Source organism: Notothenia rossii (assembly GCF_949606895.1).
Source record: "Notothenia rossii genome assembly, chromosome: 11".
Classification (NCBI taxonomy): Eukaryota; Metazoa; Chordata; class Actinopteri; order Perciformes; family Nototheniidae; genus Notothenia; species Notothenia rossii.
Genome location: NC_136910.1, coordinates 57,930,300 through 57,947,799, shown reverse-complemented (window position 1 = coordinate 57,947,799; position 17,500 = coordinate 57,930,300). Strand labels below are relative to the sequence as shown.

General features: G+C 42.1%; 2 protein-coding genes across 5 annotated transcripts in view; one reads left to right on the top strand and one right to left on the bottom strand.

The window, feature by feature from the left end:
- The window catches only part of tacr1b (tachykinin receptor 1b), an 11,888-nt gene extending 6,887 nt beyond the window's left edge, over positions 1-5,001 (top strand). For both annotated transcript variants that reach the window (XM_079659638.1, XM_079659639.1), the window contains 2 exons: positions 1,348-1,444; positions 4,521-5,001. In XM_079659638.1, coding sequence (XP_079515764.1) covers positions 1,348-1,444; positions 4,521-4,589 — 166 coding nt within the window. In that variant the 3' untranslated portion in view covers positions 4,590-5,001. The remainder of the gene's footprint in view (positions 1-1,347; positions 1,445-4,520) is intronic.
- Positions 5,002-8,845: 3,844 nt separating this feature from the next.
- Positions 8,846-17,452, bottom strand: scarb1 (scavenger receptor class B, member 1). 3 transcript variants are annotated; one of them, XM_079658981.1, is made up of 7 exons: positions 16,951-17,448; positions 15,973-16,046; positions 15,776-15,827; positions 13,635-13,781; positions 11,973-12,023; positions 11,021-11,087; positions 8,846-9,628 (listed from the first exon to the last, which is right to left on the bottom strand). In XM_079658981.1, the coding sequence occupies exons 2-7, from the start codon at positions 16,044-16,046 to the stop codon at positions 9,621-9,623; spliced, it is 399 nt and encodes a 132-aa protein (XP_079515107.1). In that variant the 5' UTR covers positions 16,951-17,448; the 3' UTR covers positions 8,846-9,620. The 3 variants fall into 3 exon arrangements, with proteins under 3 accessions (XP_079515107.1, XP_079515109.1, XP_079515108.1); XM_079658983.1 differs by lacking the exon at positions 11,973-12,023 and having other exon boundaries at positions 16,951-17,452; XM_079658982.1 differs by lacking the exons at positions 11,021-11,087; positions 11,973-12,023 and having other exon boundaries at positions 16,951-17,447.
- Between the last annotated feature and the right edge of the window lie 48 nt (positions 17,453-17,500).

The following is a 17,500-nucleotide window of genomic DNA, read 5'->3' as shown; positions in this document are numbered from 1 at the left end:
TGTTTGAGGCATATGATAGCTATGTGATTAACATGATGACTCAGCCTCTATGGAGAGAGACATGTGACAAGCATGATCATTTCTGACGTGGAGCTAATCTGAAGTAAACATTGAATACTGATTTCTATTCCTCCATCTTGAGACTGTGTAACTCCCTCTCTTGGATATCAGCATGTGAAGGACACTGTTCAGGAACTAGTTGATGCTCTGTATGTGATGACTCCTTCCATTCTGGAGAGGATCACAGATACATGGATCCTGAGGTTCAAGCTCAAGCCGGGGACCAGGGAGATTTTTCTAGTAGTTGTATTGGTAGTAGTAGTAGTAGTAGTAGTAGTATAAGTAATTTTAGTAGTAGTAGTAGTAGTAGTAGTAGTAGTAGTAGTAGTTGTGTAGGTACTAGCTAGTAGTAGTAGTTGTGTAGGTACTAGGTAGTAGTAGTAGTAGTAGTAGTAGTAGTAGTAGTAGTAGTAGTAGTAGTTGTGTAGGTACTAGGTAGTTGTAGTAGTAGTAGTAGTAGTAGTAGTAGTAGTAGTAGTAGTATAAGTAATTGTAGTAGTAGTAGTAGTAGTAGTAGTAGTTCTGTAGGTACTAGGTAGTTGTAGTAGTAGTAGTAGTAGTAGTAGTAGTAGTAGTAGTAGTAGTTGTGTAGGTACTAGGTAGTTGTAGTAGTAGTAGTAGTAGTAGTAGTAGTAGTAGTAGTAGTTGTGTAGGTACTAGGTAGTTGTAGTAGTAGTAGTAGTAGTAGTAGTAGTAGTAGTAGTAGTATAAGTAATTGTAGTAGTAGCATGTGAAGGACACTGTTCAGGAACTAGTTGATGCTCTGTATGTGATGACTACTTCCATTCTGGAGAGGATCACAGATACATGGATCCTGAGATTGAAGCTCAAGCCGGGGACCAGGGAGATTTTTCTAACACATAATAACCTGAGAGGCTCCAACAGCATCCTCTGGGACCCAAAGCGTGCTCTGAGAGAGAACCTGAACTGCTACCATCTGATGGAGATCTCTAAAGTCAGCCTGAAGCATCCTTTGTGCTCCAGTCAGTCCTCTCAGTGAACACAGAGCTGAGTCCAGATCAGATCCAGCTGAAGGCTCTCTGAGCAGCTCTCACTGGTCCTGCTGTTATGTTAGTGTTTTTTTTTCATGTATTGAGTCTTGATGTTTGTCTGTTGATGTTACACATGGAGCTGCTGGGATGCAAGTCACATTTCAGACTTGATCTGACCATTCAAGTATTATCGTATCGTATTAACAACCAAAAGACTAGCTGTGTTTGTCTCCATCTAATCTGTGTGTGTAATCCTGCCTGTTTTAATCCGTTGTGAAATCTGTCTGATCCTCAGGTTCAGAGCAGGTTTCCAGCAGGTGTTTTGCTGCTGTTCGTCGACTGTGGGTAAAGAAGAGCTGGAGCTAAAATCACCGAGATACATGCAAACACAGGTGAGAGTCAGATACAAGTTGAGAGAGTTTCCATTTAATTGCATCGTTGCATTTAGAGAACATTCAGCAACTTGAGGAAACATGCGCAGTTTACCAAACGCTGCAAATACAAAACACTGCAGAAGCTCAAAACACAACGGAGACCAGGGGACACTAAAGAGTGACGCACACAGCTGGAGACCAGGGGACACTAAAGAGTGACGCACACAGCTGGAGACCAGGGGACACTAGAGAGTGATGCACACAGCTGGGAGACCAGGGGACACTAAAGAGTGACGCACACAGCCGGGAGACCAGGGGACACTAAAAGGTGACGCACACAGATGGGAGACCAGGGGACACTAAAGAGTGACACACACAGCCGGGAGACCAGGGGACACTAAAAGGTGACGCACACAGCTGGGAGACCAGGGGAAACTAAAGAGTGACGCACACAGCTGGGAGACCAGGGGAAACTAAAAGGTGACGCACAAAGCTGCGACACCAGGGGACACTAAAGAGTGATGCACAAAGCTGCGACACCAGGGGACACTAAAAAGTGACGCACACAGCTGGGAGACCAGGGGAGGCTAAAGAGTGACGCACACAACTGGGAGACCAGGGGACACTAAAGAGTGACGCACACAGCCGGGAGACCAGGGGACACTAAAGAGTGACGCACACAGCTGGGAGACCAGGGGACACTAAAGAGTGACGCACAAAGCTGGGACACCAGGGGACACTAAAGAGTGACCCACACAGCTGGGAGACCAGGGGACACTAACGAGTGACGCACACAGCTTGGGGACCAGGGGACACTAAAGAGTGACGCACACAGCTGGGAGACCAGGGGAAACTAAAGAGTGACGCACAAAGCTGGGACACCAGGGGACACTAAAGAGTGACGCACACAGCTGGAGACCAGGGGACACTAGAGAGTGATGCACACAGCTGGGAGAACAGGGGACACTAAAGACAGACGCACAAAGCTGGGACACCAGGAGACACTAAAATGTGACACACACAGCTGGGAGATCAGGGGACAATAAAGAGTGGAGCACACAGCTGGAGACCAGGGGACACTAAAGAGTGACGCACACAGCTGGGAGACCAGGGGACGCTAAAGAGTGACGCACACAGCTGGGAGACCAGGGGACGCTAAAGAGTGACGCACAAAGCTGCGACACCAGGGGACACTAAAAAGTGATGCACACAGCTGGGAGACCAGGGGACGCTAAAGAGTGACGCACACAGCTGGGAGACCAGGGGACACTAAAGAGTGACGCACAAAGCTGCGACACCAGGGGACACTAAAAAGTGACACACACAGCTGGGATACCAGGGGACACTAAAGAGTGACGCTCACAGCTGGGAGACCAGGGGACACTAAAGAGTGATGCATACAGCTGGGAGACCAGGGGACACTAAAGAGTGACGCACACAGCTGGAGACCAGGGGACACTAAAGAGAGACGCACACAGCTGGGAGACCAGGGGACACTAAAGAGTGATGCACACAGCTGGGAGACCAGGGGACACTAAAGAGTGACACACACAGCTGGGAGACCAGGGGACACTAAAAGGTGACGCACACAGCTGGGAGACCAGGGGACACTAAAGAGTGACGCACAAAGCTGCGACACCAGGGGACACTAAAAAGTGACGCACACAGCTGGGAGACCAGGGGACACTAAAGAGTGACGCACACAGCTGGGAGATCAGGGGAGGCTAAAGAGTGACGCACACAGCTGGGAGACCAGGGGACACTAAAGAGTGACGCACACAACTGGGAGACCAGGGGACACTAAAGAGTGACGCACACAGCTGGGAGACCAGGGGACACTAAAGAGTGACGCACACAGCTGGGAGACCAGGGGACACTAAAGAGTGACGCACACAGCTGGGAGACCAGGGGACACTAAAAGGTGACGCACACAGCTGGGAGATCAGGGGACACTAAAGAGTGACGCAGAAAGCTGCGACACCAGGGGACACTAAAAAGTGACACACACAGCTGGGAGACCAGGGGACACTAAAGAGTGACGCACACAGCTGGGAGACCAGGGGACACTAAAAGGTGACGCACACAGCTGGGAGATCAGGGGACACTAAAGAGTGACGCACAAAGCTGCGACACCAGGGGACACTAAAAAGTGACACACACAGCTGGGAGACCAGGGGACACTAAAGAGTGACGCACACAGCTGGGAGACCAGGGGACACTAAAGAGTGACGCACACAGCTGGGAGACCAGGGGACACTAAAGAGTGACGCACACAGCTGGGAGACCAGGGGACACTAAAAGGTGACGCACACAGCTGGGAGACCAGGGGACACTAAAGAGTGACGCACAAAGCTGGGAGACCAGGGGAAACTAAAGAGTGACGCACACAGCTGGGAGACCAGGGGACACTAAAGAGTGACGCACACAGCTGGGAGACCAGGGGACACTAAAGAGTGACGCACACAGCATGGTGACGTTCAGGATTATAAAGCAGAACAACTGTCTCTGTCTCAGAGTTAGTCGTCTCATAACTGTTTGTCAGTAGATCTGAATTGACAAGGTTAGCTACGTTAGCTAGCTAGCTCACAGCAGATCTGCAGTAACATCAGGAGTCATGTGACCACATTGTTAAAATAAGTTAGGGTAGGTCATTTTGGAGAAACCAGCTGGAGTGCGCTAGAATTTGAAAATATACAACCGGAAAAAATCTGCCACTTCCTCACAGAGCCCCTCCTCCAACACACACGAACGTGCACATGACCAATGAGGGCACGAGATAAGTTTGTGCACAGATGGAAGGCTGACAGGCAGGTAGGCCATCCAGTTACTTTAGCCGGCTCAGATGATTGGTCGTGCTTTGTACAGCACTAAGGCTTCCACTGATGAAATGTTTTAATGTATTTATTGTCAAAGCACTTCAGATATTCATTGCTATCAGGATGTTAAGAGCATTCCATGGAATATAACAATAAGTGTATCTCGAGCCGGTTTCTCAAACGTACCTACCCCACCTTTAATAACACTTTTTAGGTACGTTTTTATGATCAATACATTCATGATTCTATCTATAACTTAACTCTCTTGTTTTCTTCAGATGAGTATTTTCCGAGCCAGTCGTTTGGAGGCGGCCGTTTCCACGACCGCCGAGATAAAGACGGTGTAGAACTTCTTATTCCAACACTGGTGAAAACACACACACACACACAGTGAAAACACACACTGTGGAAACACGTCTCGATGGTCTAACAACGAACACTGAGCGGAGACAAGTGAGAACTCTGGAAATCTTCACCTTTTTATGCCGTAAAGAGGTGTGTGTGTGTGTGTGTGTGTGTGTGTGTGTGTGTGTGTGTGTGTGTGTGTGTGTGTGTGTGTGTGTGTGTGTGTGTGTGTGTGTGTGTGTGTGTGTGTGTGTGTGTGTGTGTGTGTGTGTGTGTGTGTGTGTGTGTGTGTGTGTGTGTGTGTGTGTGTGTGTGTGTGTGTGTGTGTGTGTGTGTGTGGTCTTGTGGTAGAGGGTCCTTCTCTCCTGTTGACGTGCTTGGGTTTTCATCTGATGTGCAGCACTTTTGAAAACACACACACACACACACACACACACACACACACACACACACACACACACACACACACACACACACACACACACACACACACACACACACACACACACACACACACACACATGTGAGCGACACTCAACCCCCAACATTCTCGGGCTGGTTTTGGAAAGCGTGAGCCTCCTTTACCCCCTGGCAACAGTGTGTGTGTGTGTGTGTGTGTGTGTGTGTGTGTGTGTGTGTGTGTGTGTGTGTGTGTGTGTGTGTGTGTGTGTGTGTGTGTGTGTGTGTGTGTGTGTGTGTGTGTGTGTGTGTGTGTGTGTGTGTGTGTGTGTGTGTGTGTGTGTGTGTGTGTGTGTGTGTGTGTGTGTGTGTGTGTGTGTGTGTGTGTGTGTGTGTGTGTGTGTGTCCCACCTGTTGCTCAGCATTAGCCTCTTGTTTGGACAATGTGTCTGCAGCAGGTCCAGTCTGCAGGTCGCAGGGCAGTTAAATATAGAAGACGAGACATTAATAAAGTTGTGCAGGAAAGAACAACACGTGAAGAGCTTTAAATGTGTGTGTGTTTAAATGTGTGTGTGTTGAAATGTGTGTGTTTACACGAGGAGGAACGATGCTACTTCAATGTCAACAGCTGTTATTTTAATGTTATTGTACCTGTTTAACTGTCTCTGTGTTTAACTGGGTCTGTAATCTGAGCGCATTGTTGAGCATGCGGTGAGCACGAGAGGACCAAATATCATCATATTATTGGTTCAATGTAATCACACACACTGCCTTTAATTAAATATAGTATGTCAACAGATTTCACATAACTGTATACAAAATATTGGTTTAAATAACCTAGTTATGTGGAATTTGTCGACATAATATGCATTTAATTAAAGTCAACGTTTCAGGTTTTTCCGTGCATTTTCCTCATGTGTTTTTATAGTAAACCTCATAGTGCTTTATGCATTTCAGTGACATCTATGTAAGGAGATTGGTTGATTTGAGGGGCTGCATGAGGTATATGTGTTGGTGTGATTCCAGTAGAGGGCAGTCTGCACACAGCAGTCATGGAGAAGCAGACAGGAGAGGAAGGCAATGCAGCAACATGTATTCTTGCCACCTAAACAACGGTCAAATGTCCGAACAGAATTTATTTTACCGGACAAATTTGAAACTTACCGGTCATGTTTCAATAATAATAATAAGAAGAAGAATTGTGTAGCAGAGTTTCCGTTAGCAGGTAAGTACCGGACTAGGACCGGATATGCTGATGTTTAAAACTCAGTTAATGGGGCTCATTTTTATATTGCTTCAGTTTATAATCGTAACAGATCGAAAAATTCAGATTCATTTTTCAATAAATGATTCCACAAACAACAAACAAACAAAATAATTATTACATTCAAAGAAACTACTTGGAGTAGATGAAGTACATTATTCAAAAGTTGACATTAACTTTGGATAATAACACGGGAGAAACGGATCCTCTCTCTCCCCTCTCTCCTGACAGCCCGTCAGTTTCTCATGCAGCGCACTAAACAGTGGGCGGGGCTTCAGGTGATTATGCAGCAGCTGATCTGATCTCTCTCTCGCGTCCAGTTACACTTCACTCATTACATTACATTGCATTTAGCTGACGCTTTTTTCCAAAGCGAACTCGCGTTTATGTCCATATCGATCAGATCCAGCTCCCCTGATCGGCCTTTATAGAGAGCGCAGATCAAACTATTAAGAGTGAATATCGGTCGATCGATCGGAGCATCGGACATTTTGACCGGCAGGTTTTGAATTTACCGGTTTTTATTCAATTTTACCAGCTAAAACCGGTAATTACCGGCTAACGGTAACCCTGGTTACAAGTACATTATAGTTGTACTTGTTTCATTGCTTGTTCATTGACTCCATTGACAAAAATAGCAATTGTTCATCACATAACACACAAGTTGCTGGTCCTTTGCTTCCTCTACTGGTTTTAAAAAGAGTACAATAGGGCAGGGGTTCCCAACCTTTTTTCCCAAGAGCCCCCCCAAATGACTCCTGTTGGAAGTTGCCGCCCCCACACCCACACACACACACACACACACACACACAAAGGGGGGGGGGGGTCTAAAAAATGCTACAACTACTGTAACAAACTGGATGAATGTGAAGTATGTTGTTAAAGGAGGATGAAAGCGTAATTAAGGAGCTCTATTGGAGTGGCTTTGATGGTTATTGGACTCAGGATTCATTCATTTGGATTCCCGCTGTATGAAGAAATTAAAGGACGGAACCAATTCACAAAGGGATCAAATTGTTTAAAACACATGCTCAAAGTAAGCCGGATTCTGCCGATGTGTTTGTGTGGATTCAAAAGTTGTAAATAATCTACAAAATGGAGGAGACCGATCTGATCGGAGCAACTGTGACAAATAATCCAACTGAAACCGGCATGGACGATGACTATGTTTTAAACTTATCCAGAAAAGCCCGGTTTGGACACTTTACGGGCAGAAGAAACATTTCTATCAAAGAAAGAATTATACATTTCTGTGTTTGTATGCCTATATTAGCTACTAACTTGAATTTTTATTGAAATTAATTAATCAATTATTTGATTGGGAACCACTGCGATAGGGGACCTTTAAAGATGGAGGAGACCCTCAGGATGGAGTGAAGGTGTGCGTGCAATATACCGGCGGGCCAGATCTAACAGTAATTAGAAATTATCCTGCGGGCCGAAATTAAATCCACCAAGGGCCTGATTTGGCCCCCGGGCCTTGAGTTTGACACATGTGAGTTAGGTAATATAGGAGAATGAATAAATACCTCATGTGACCCCATTTCAAACAATTACTTCCAGTTGATTGGATAATATTCAATGTTTATTTATATGTAATCATGATGCTGTATCAGTGCTGCTGTGATGTTATGACTTTATACAAACTGTACATTGGAGATGTGCTCAGTGTGGCCTTACTGTCTGTACATGATCAACATACCAGCTGGTTTTTGACTTTTTTGTAATTATTTTTCATCAGCTGACGGTTAAGAAAATATATATGTACATTTAACATTTACTAATTATCCTCACTAATACATTTTCCATGCAGGAACTACGTGTTAATTGTCAAACAATTATTGGTTTCAACGGTTTTGTTTTGATGGAACCTGGTCACAGTGAGGTGGTAAAAGAGCTGTACAAAACCATGTGAAAAGCAAAATATATATATATATAATATTTTGTCAAAATATGCTCAAATATTTGATTGAAATGTGATTTGAATTGTTCTCTTTTATTTTACATAAGATGAATAATGCCTTGTAAAACCGTGTTCTTTTGCAAGTGTAATAAATAAATGAACATCAGCAGGAGAGGACTCTTTAAAGTAGAGACACTACATACTCATATACACCTGAACATCAGCAGGAGAGGACTCTTTAAAGTAGAGACACTACATACTGATATACACCTGAACATCAGCAGGAGAGGACTCTTTAAAGTAGAGACACTACATACTGATATACACCTGAACATCAGCAGGAGAGGACTCTTTAAAGTAGAGACACTACATACTGATATACACCTGAACATCAGCAGGAGAGGACTCTTTAAAGTAGAGACACTACATACTGATATACACCTGAACATCAGCAGGAGAGGACTCTTTAAAGTAGAGACACTACATACTGATATACACCTGAACATCAGCAGGAGAGGACTCTTTAAAGTAGAGACACTACATACTGATATACACCTGAACATCAGCAGGAGAGGACTCTTTAAAGTAGAGACACTACATGCTGATATACACCTGAACATTAGAAGGAGCATTTCATATATCTGCCACTTTGACCCCCGGATGAAACAGAAATCACGCGTTCAATCACAAGATTTCAAACAAAAGGCACATTTATTACCTCCAGGTTTCTCTTCAGTCATTCACTTTATATTTTACACATAATTTACGTCAAGAAAATGCATTCACACCTTTACAGAAGACAGTAGTAAACAAACAGGAATGTGTGCGCTCTGCTCGACTCCCTGATCCACAGAGGAGTGTTTCATTCTGCATTTTTTAATAAACTCTGAGGTCCTCAAAGCACAGGAAATACAGAGCAGTGTTTTCTCCTTGATGAAGGCACATTGGTAGTAAAAATCCACAGCTTCTCTGCACCGTAGTTCCCTTGTCGTCGATACAAAAACACGTTGAGATGCTTCAGACCATCGAACACTGAGCGGAGACAAGTGAGAACACTGGAAATAGTGTTTTTTTTTTTTTCTTTGTGAACGTTTTTAGTATTAAAAGTGGTTTTAAAGTGGCGACATCTTCACCTTTTTATGCCGTAAAGACACAAGAAGTCTCGACCCCCCAAAGACGTTCATCGGAGTGAAAGTGAGAGCGTCATAAACTTTACAGAAAAGTACAAATATTGCATTGAAATACAACGAGCCGAGCACCTAGGGTTTCAAGATACTAGTGTGTGTGTGTGTGTGTGTCTGAGTGTGAGTGTGAGTGTGAGTGTGAGTGTGAGTGTGAGTGTGTGTGTGTGTGTGTGTGTGAGAGTGTGTGTGTGTGTGTGTGTGTCAGTGGTGGTCCTGTAGCAGAGGGTCTTTCTCTCCAGTTGAAGTGTTTGGGTTTTCATCGGCTGTGAAGCCATCTTCACCTTCATTTCTCTGTGTCAGAAGAAGAAAGATTGAGGAAGTGTTAAAACGTTGAAATAAAAGCTCAAACGACTGAAGGGTCGTGCAGCTCCTTAACCTGCAAACATAAAAGAAGACACAAAGATACAGAGTGTAAAATGTACCCCTACCTGTTCCGTTTCCTTTTGTATAAACAACATAACATTACTTTAATCCATTCAGTGCAAAATACAGAATTGAGAAATGAGCATCGTTGCAAAAACAGTCGAAATGTTCAAAGACCAGAGATGTACGACACACGCAGTTACGGTGAAATTAAAAACAGTCCTTAGAGTAAATGTCCAGACGGACACACGAAGGTGGCCCCGAACTTGGTCAACAGCCGAAGCAAGTTCGATGGCTACAGAAGGCCACGCGATGGCACCCGAACCACACACTCCGTCATGTTGTTTCCATAGCAACAACAACTTCCTGTCAACAGCGTAAACTCACCTTCAAAATAAAAGCATCTAAATAAAACAGGAAGTTAACCTATATTACATTTAAGACATATTTACAACTGCAACGAAAGTAACAAAAACAATGTAATATCCTTTTCAGTTTCACGGAACACAAATTGTATTATAACACGATGGCTACACGACGGCATCGCGAGGGCTTCACGTAGTCGTGTTGCCTTCCTAAGACAATCGGGCAGCTTCTTGTTTCCTTCGTATTGTCTTCGTGAGGCGAAAAATGCCCGATGGCAATGATGATCACACGAAGTAAAGACGAAGATGCCACGATTTGACAAGATGCCCTCACGATGGCCTTACGAAGGGCAAAATGGACTCACGAATTCAACACGAAAATGAACCTTCGCAAGGTCCTTCTGCAATTTGCTGGCATGCCAAAGATTTTGCCACTGCTCACGAAGTTGCTGCCGGAGCCTGAGAAACTCCACCAGCGGTCATACGATGGCTTAAGATGCCCTCACGAATGGCCCGATGTTGTTACGATCAGAGCCGAATTTGAACATTTCCTTTACCGTGTCCATCTGGTGTCAATTTCGGGACAGTGTGAAAGGGGCTTAACTAAAGCGCATTTATAAACGTATATTTTTATTAATTTTTATAATTCTATAGTTGTGTCATTAAGAATGAAAAAGACAAACAATTAAAATTATAAAAACAAGAAAAAAATACATTGGAAAAAAAATGAATGAGAAAATTAGAAAAAAGGAAATAGATTACAAAAAAAACAGAAAATTAAAACAACTGAGAAAGAAATTACAAAAAAATAAAATAGAAATAAACGAGAAAAATTGATGAAAAAAAACCAAGAAATTATTAAATGGTAGAAAAAAATATATAATAATATTAAGAACAATAAAAAAACAATGAGAAACTTAACAATAAATAAATATACCTGTGTGTTTTCACCCACCTGCATTATTTATGTCACATTTCTCCTTTTTGTCTTGGTCACCTTTAGCCCACTCTTTATAGGACGCCTAAAAGACCACCTTACACATTAGCCAATCGGACAATACCAAGAAATAATAATATAAAATGTACAAGAAGCTGCGGGTTTGATTAAGGAGTGAAAAACTGGAGCTGTAAATATTTTAGATCGTGGATGTGCAGAGTTCAGAGTTCATGCAAAGGATTTCTTATTTTACCGTGCAGTAACGTGATTGGTTAGCTGCGTCCGTTTAAACATCAACGTTTAAATCCAGGGGAGAGAGCGAGGGGAGCGAGGAGAGAGAGGAGAGAGAGAGGGGATGTCCACAGCTTTGTGAAGGAACTGATTATCATGCAGGAAAGGCTCTAAAATCTAACATTAGGAATGAGTTGAGCTGCAACTTTGCTTTTTAACTGAATTAAATCATTTTTAGGCTGTAAAGATATTTAAAAGTGATGTGAAATAAGTCATGTCCACAATGCTTGTACTGTCAGACTTGTAGGATATAAAATATATTTTATTTAATATCATTAAAAATAAAATATGGTCAGATTTTTGCATTTTTCCAAATTAAAATAAGTTTTTAATTTAAAAAAAAATGCATAAGATGTTTCCAAAATTGTGAAACCAATCAATTAAATTACTCAAATTAAATTAAAAAAGGAAATAAATAAAATATTAATACTGCACTGATTAGACTTTATTCAAATAATTGTTATCTCCGAAATTGTGGCTAAAAATCAATAAATAAAATGTTATTCCTCAAAATAAAAACGTTAAATAGATAAAATATTCAAACTGCACTGATTAGATTAACTAAACTTAAATCAACTGATCCCCAAATGTCACGCTTTGTGTAATCACAGTGAAATAAAATGAACTTAAAATTTGATTGATAATCATTGATAGATTTTTTAGGAGCCGGCAGTTTTACCCCGGGGTTGTCCAGTCCTTCGGAAGTCATTTTCACATTTGTACGAGCCCTCTGCAAACATCAAAACCAACTTGTAAATATATATATATGATGATACAAAGTGTGCGATCCTGTTTCACAGAAGCCTGGAGAAATGGAGGAAAAACACCTTTTGTGTTTGTACCTGTGAGGCTTTCCAAACACACAGGAATTCATCAGGATTTACGCAATGTTTGGCTGATTGGAAATCAATATACCAGCATGTTTCCTGTAGTTCAGAGGTACATGGTGTACTTCTACTTCACTACATGTATTTAATACCTTTAGTTACTTCACAGATTTGGATGAATGAACTCAGTTGATCAGTACTTCTACTTTTACTCAAGTACAAAATCTGAGTACTTCTACTTTTACTCAAGTACAAAATCTGAGTACTTCTACTTTTACTCAAGTACAAGATCTGAGTACTTCTACTTTTAGTCAAGTACAAGATCTGAGTACTTCTATTAACTCAAGTACAAGATCTGAGTACTTCTACTTTAACTCAAGTACAAAATCTGAGTACTTCTACTTTTACTCAAGTACAAGACCTGAGTACTTCTACTTTTACTCAAGTACAAGCTCTGAGTACTTCTACTTTTACTCAAGAACAAGATCTGAGTACTTCTACTTTTACTCAAGTACAAGATCTGAGTACTTCTACTTTTACTCAAGTACAAGATCTGAGTACTTCTACTTTTAGTCAAGTACAAGATCTGAGTACTTCTACTTTTACTCAAGAACAAGATCTGAGTACTTCTACTTTTACTCAAGTACAAGATCTGAGTACTTCTACTTTAACTCAAGTACAAGTTCTGAGTACTTCTACTTTAACTCAAGTACAAAATCTGAGTACTTCTACTTTTACTCAAGTACAAGACCTGAGTACTTCTACTTTTACTCAAGTACAAGCTCTGAGTACTTCTACTTTTACTCAAGTACAAGATCTGAGTACTTCTACTTTTACTAAAGTACAAGATCTGAGTACTTCTACTTTAACTCAAGTACAAGATCTGAGTACTTCTACTTTTACTCAAGTACAAGACCTGAGTACTTCTACTTTTACTCAAGTACAAGATCTGAGTACTTCTACTTTTACTAAAGTACAAGATCTGAGTACTTCTACTTTTACTCAAGTACAAGACCTGAGTACTTCTACTTTTACTAAAGTACAAGAGTTGTGTACTTATTAATACAAGTAAATATATAACATATATATAAATATGAGGAAATGTCATCATCATGAAGCAATATTTAAGAAATAAAGTTAAAGTATTATTTCAAGAAGTAGGTCCTGAAATTGAAGCGACAAAATACATTGAGTATTAACTATAATATTTTCTAGTTTCAATAAAAGTTTGGATATTTCAAGACATTATAAATTTGAGAATAAAGTGAAAAACCCAGTTGACAAACGTCACTAACTTCTTCTGGTTTAATTCACTCAAAGACTAAGGTTGTCTCGTACCCATATTCAAGACAACTCTTCCTGTCCGCTAGCGGGTTCAAAAACTACAAGTTATTACACAAATGTTTTTTGCTCTTTCTTCCTCTGCGTTAGCGGGGGACCATGCGCTTGTGCGTTGCCGTGCCCCGTGCAGTTAGAAAGCGTCACAGCAGGGTGCCGGTTAGTCTCAGCGTTACCTTGAACTTGCGGTGCATCAGCGAGGCGATGATGATGGTGGCGACGCCGAGCGCGATGAAGCCGTACTGCATGAACTCCATGACCGCAGGGAGGACCACCAGGTTGGTGTGGAAGGTGGAGAGGATCGGGCCGTCGATGTACCCGCTCTGAGGAAAGAACACGTCATACACATTATGCTGGGCCTCAGGGTCACACTAAGGCAACATAGGTTTATCAATCAATCAATCAATCAAACAATCAATGTTTATTTATATAGCCCAATATCACAAATGTTACATTTGTCTCAGTGGACTTCACAGTTTGTACAGAATATCAGTATGACAATACGACACCCTCTGTCCTCAGACCCTCTGTCCTCAGACCCTCTGTCCTTAGACCCTCTGTCCTCAGACCCTCTGTCCTCAGACCCTCTGTCCTCAGACCCTCTGTCCTTAGACCCTCACATCATACAAGGAAACACTTCCAGAGAAACCCCACAGCTTAAAGGGGAACATGGAGAAACCTTTGGGAGAGCAACAGAGGAGGGATCCCTCTCCCAGGACGGACAGACGTGCAATAGATGCCGTGTGTGAATTGAAAAGATAATACATTTGCAACATAGGTAGTCCAAATGTTAGGAAATGCATGTGTGTATAATAGGAAGTTGAATCCACGAGGATATCCATCCAGGACTTATGATCCAGGACCACAGCCACGACTCAAGATCCAGGACTCGCGATTTTTTATTCAACATTATATTTTAAGATAATGCAATGCTTATCGCTTGATTTTTTACATTTTATATAAAAACTTTTGTTACCGTGTACTTATAAGAAACGTTTGCGTTGCAGCAGCATAAAAACAAGGCAATGTGCATGAGAGAAACTAAGACACAAGAAATAAACAATACAAAATATTTCTGAAATAGAAATAAAATAGCATTATAAGGTTTAAAAATATATATTTTCATGTGGAATCACAAATTTCCAGTAAGAAATATAATATTAATTGTATATTAATTGTGCAAGAAAGTGATTATTCAATATTAAATTTAATATAATAACTGCTAGCATCAAATGCTTTTTATATAACATTTTCTGAACACAAATATTACACAAACAAGGAAAACAATGATTAAAACATGGGATGGAAAAAGTGGATACTTCTTGTTTAAAGGGCACATGTGTGTGGTAGGGGTTTCACCAACTAATCGACTAGTCGACTAGTCGACTACCTTTACCACGAGTCGGCGCTGTAGGCACTAGTCAACTAGTCGTGAAAAAAATGGAGGTAAACGAGGTGCTGCAAAATGCTCCAAAACACGTCCGACATTCTTATGTATGGCAGTACTTCAACGAAGATGTAACCAACTCCACAGTGAAGTGTCAGTTGTGTACAGCTGTACTGAAGTACAATACAAATGCATCTGCTATGCGCAACCATCTGAAGATGAGACACCCGCTGCCGACAGCTAGCACTAGCTGTAATGCTAGCACCAGTGAGCAACGGACCGGCGTCAGCACTGAACAGAGGCAAACGAACAGCAAGAAAACACGGGTCAACAGTGATGCGGATGATGAGCTACGGGATTACTGCCAGCGGACACCGCATATCCCCACAATGGATAATCCACTGGAGTGGTGGGCAGAAAACGTGCACCGCTTCCCCCGCTTTCGAGGAGCTACCTGGCTATTCCAGCCACAAGCACCCCGAGTGAGAGGGTTTTTTCCCTGGCAGGCAACACTGTCACCCGAAAGCGGTCAAGCCTCCTTCCCTCACATGTCGATGCGTTGGTGTTCAAACCAAAAATATGGAAAGGTGGACGTTATCGTGGAGGACAGCGAATAAAGTGTTGCGCACTGGATTTACGTGGCATTTATGTAAACAAGAGTTTTTTGCTGTCGATTTTGGTGAGTCCAGTTACTGTTTGTTATTTACTCAGCCATGTAACACAAATTAAAATGCAGTGTTTAATGTTACTGTATGAGTTCCAATATAAAATACAGTTGTAAACCTCTCTTTGTGTGTCTTTATTATGACGTAACGACTAGTCGACTAGTAAGTATTGGTAGTTGTGAAACCCCTAGTGTATGGTAACAAATCTATATGTAAATACACTTCATAATAGATTTTTACTATATTTTAATAATGTTAAACTGACCTCCTCAAACCAGATCATGGGCATCACCACGTCAGCGATCTTTCCAGTTTCTCTGAAAAACAACAACAGCAACATCCCAGGGTTAACCGAGGGTGATACAAACAGGAAGTGTCCAGATTGTCATATTAAGCAATGCATAAATGAAAAACACAACACACATTAATGGCGTTATGGCGGATCGGGGAATATTTCCTTACGTGATTCCTGACACCGTCTTCATGAAGAGGTTGAGCTGCAGGCGGATGGAGACGTTCAGAGGGATGCCCGTCATCTGGGGAGAGACGCAGGGAAACGCTCAAACGGGGAATAAAACAGACTTTAATGTGCACTTAAAAAAGAAAAATGAGTGGGAAGTATTTGAATAGTATTTGAGTGGGGAGGCGTGTGGCGCAGTGGGTTGTGTGTTGGTGTTGGGGTGAGAGGGTCACAGGTTCAAACCCCACTGCAGTCAGCATGTCGTTGTGTCCCTGAGACACTTCACCCCAAATTGCTCCTGTGGGGATTGCCCAGAGTATTTAGTATGGAAGTCTCTTTGAATAAAAGCGTCTAACAAGTAACATGTCATGAATCTCCACCATAAAGGAACATTAAACTGTTCCCATGTTAAGAGTGTAATTTTACAACGCAGTGAGGAAGGACATCCTAATGTGACAGATTCTTTCAAGGACGTTTTATTTTATTATTGGCTTGGCTTGAACACAAATCTTTAAAGGTCTCATGTCATGCTCTTCTGGTTATCACCCGTCCCCTTGTGTGTTATTTAGCTTTTTCTGCATCACACACACACACACACACACACACACACACACACACACACACACACACACACACACACACACACACACACACACACACACACACACACACACACACACACACACACACACACACACACACACACACACACACACACACACAGTTTGGATTAATGTGACCAGTTAAGGTTTCTTTAAGTACCTTAAAAAGCCCTCGATAAATCAAATGTATTATTGTTATTACAGATCTACGATATCATTTATTTAATTTAGTTATAAGCAGCGTTTCCTCCAATAATGCTGTTTTTCCTTTGAGATAAAACACCTTAATAATTAACTTCATTGTTATCTCGATGGCCTGGAATCTTTCCTCCATTATAAAACGTTACATCAGCAATTATGGCCAAACAGCCCAATTACCAATTAGCTTATCACAAAGGTGGTCCGGTTCATCGAAACAACATCAGTATACTTTTACTGTTATTGCACGGCTGTAAAACTGAAGCTCTGCCTCAGGAACAGTTCGCCGCTATCACCAGCTGGAGGTCAACGCCAACAACAAATGAGGATAAGAGACGATAATGACTATCAGCACGATAAAAAAAAGAGTGCATGATGAGCTTTTGAACGTAGAATCTGTCTGTCACACGGGGACTTCCTTCAAGCTGATTTTCATTTCACTGCATTTCCACCGGGGTTACATGAAGCTCAGCGCAAGTTCTATCAGGAAGACTGGATATATACATTCAGTCTGCAGCTGCTTATAATCAGCTCATCACGGGCGTCTCTTTAACCAATTACATTCCACCTCAATCTCCAGCAGCCAATCACAGAGCTGCAGCCAAACTCTAAAATGGTTTTCCTCTCTCCTGCAGTCAGCTGTGATTCCAGAGCCTCATCCCAATACCCCTCCTTGACTCCTCCTTTCCCTCACTCGCTTCCCTTCCTTGCGTCTTAGCTCCGCCTCCGT

What these genes read in the sequence shown, in the direction of transcription:
- scarb1 (XM_079658981.1), bottom strand. Translation starts at nt 16,046, where the DNA reads ATGACGGGCATCCCTCTGAACGTCTCCATCCGCCTGCAGCTCAACCTC. An exon ending in CCATGATCTGGTTTGAGGAG is followed by an intron (nt 13,782 to 15,775) that starts GTCAGTTTAACA and finishes TTCTTTCCTCAG; the next exon opens with AGCGGGTACATCGACGGCCC. An exon ending in TGATGCACCGCAAGTTCAAG is followed by an intron (nt 12,024 to 13,634) that starts GTAACGCTGAGA and finishes TGATGTTTGCAG; the next exon opens with AGGGCTCGTACAAATGTGAA.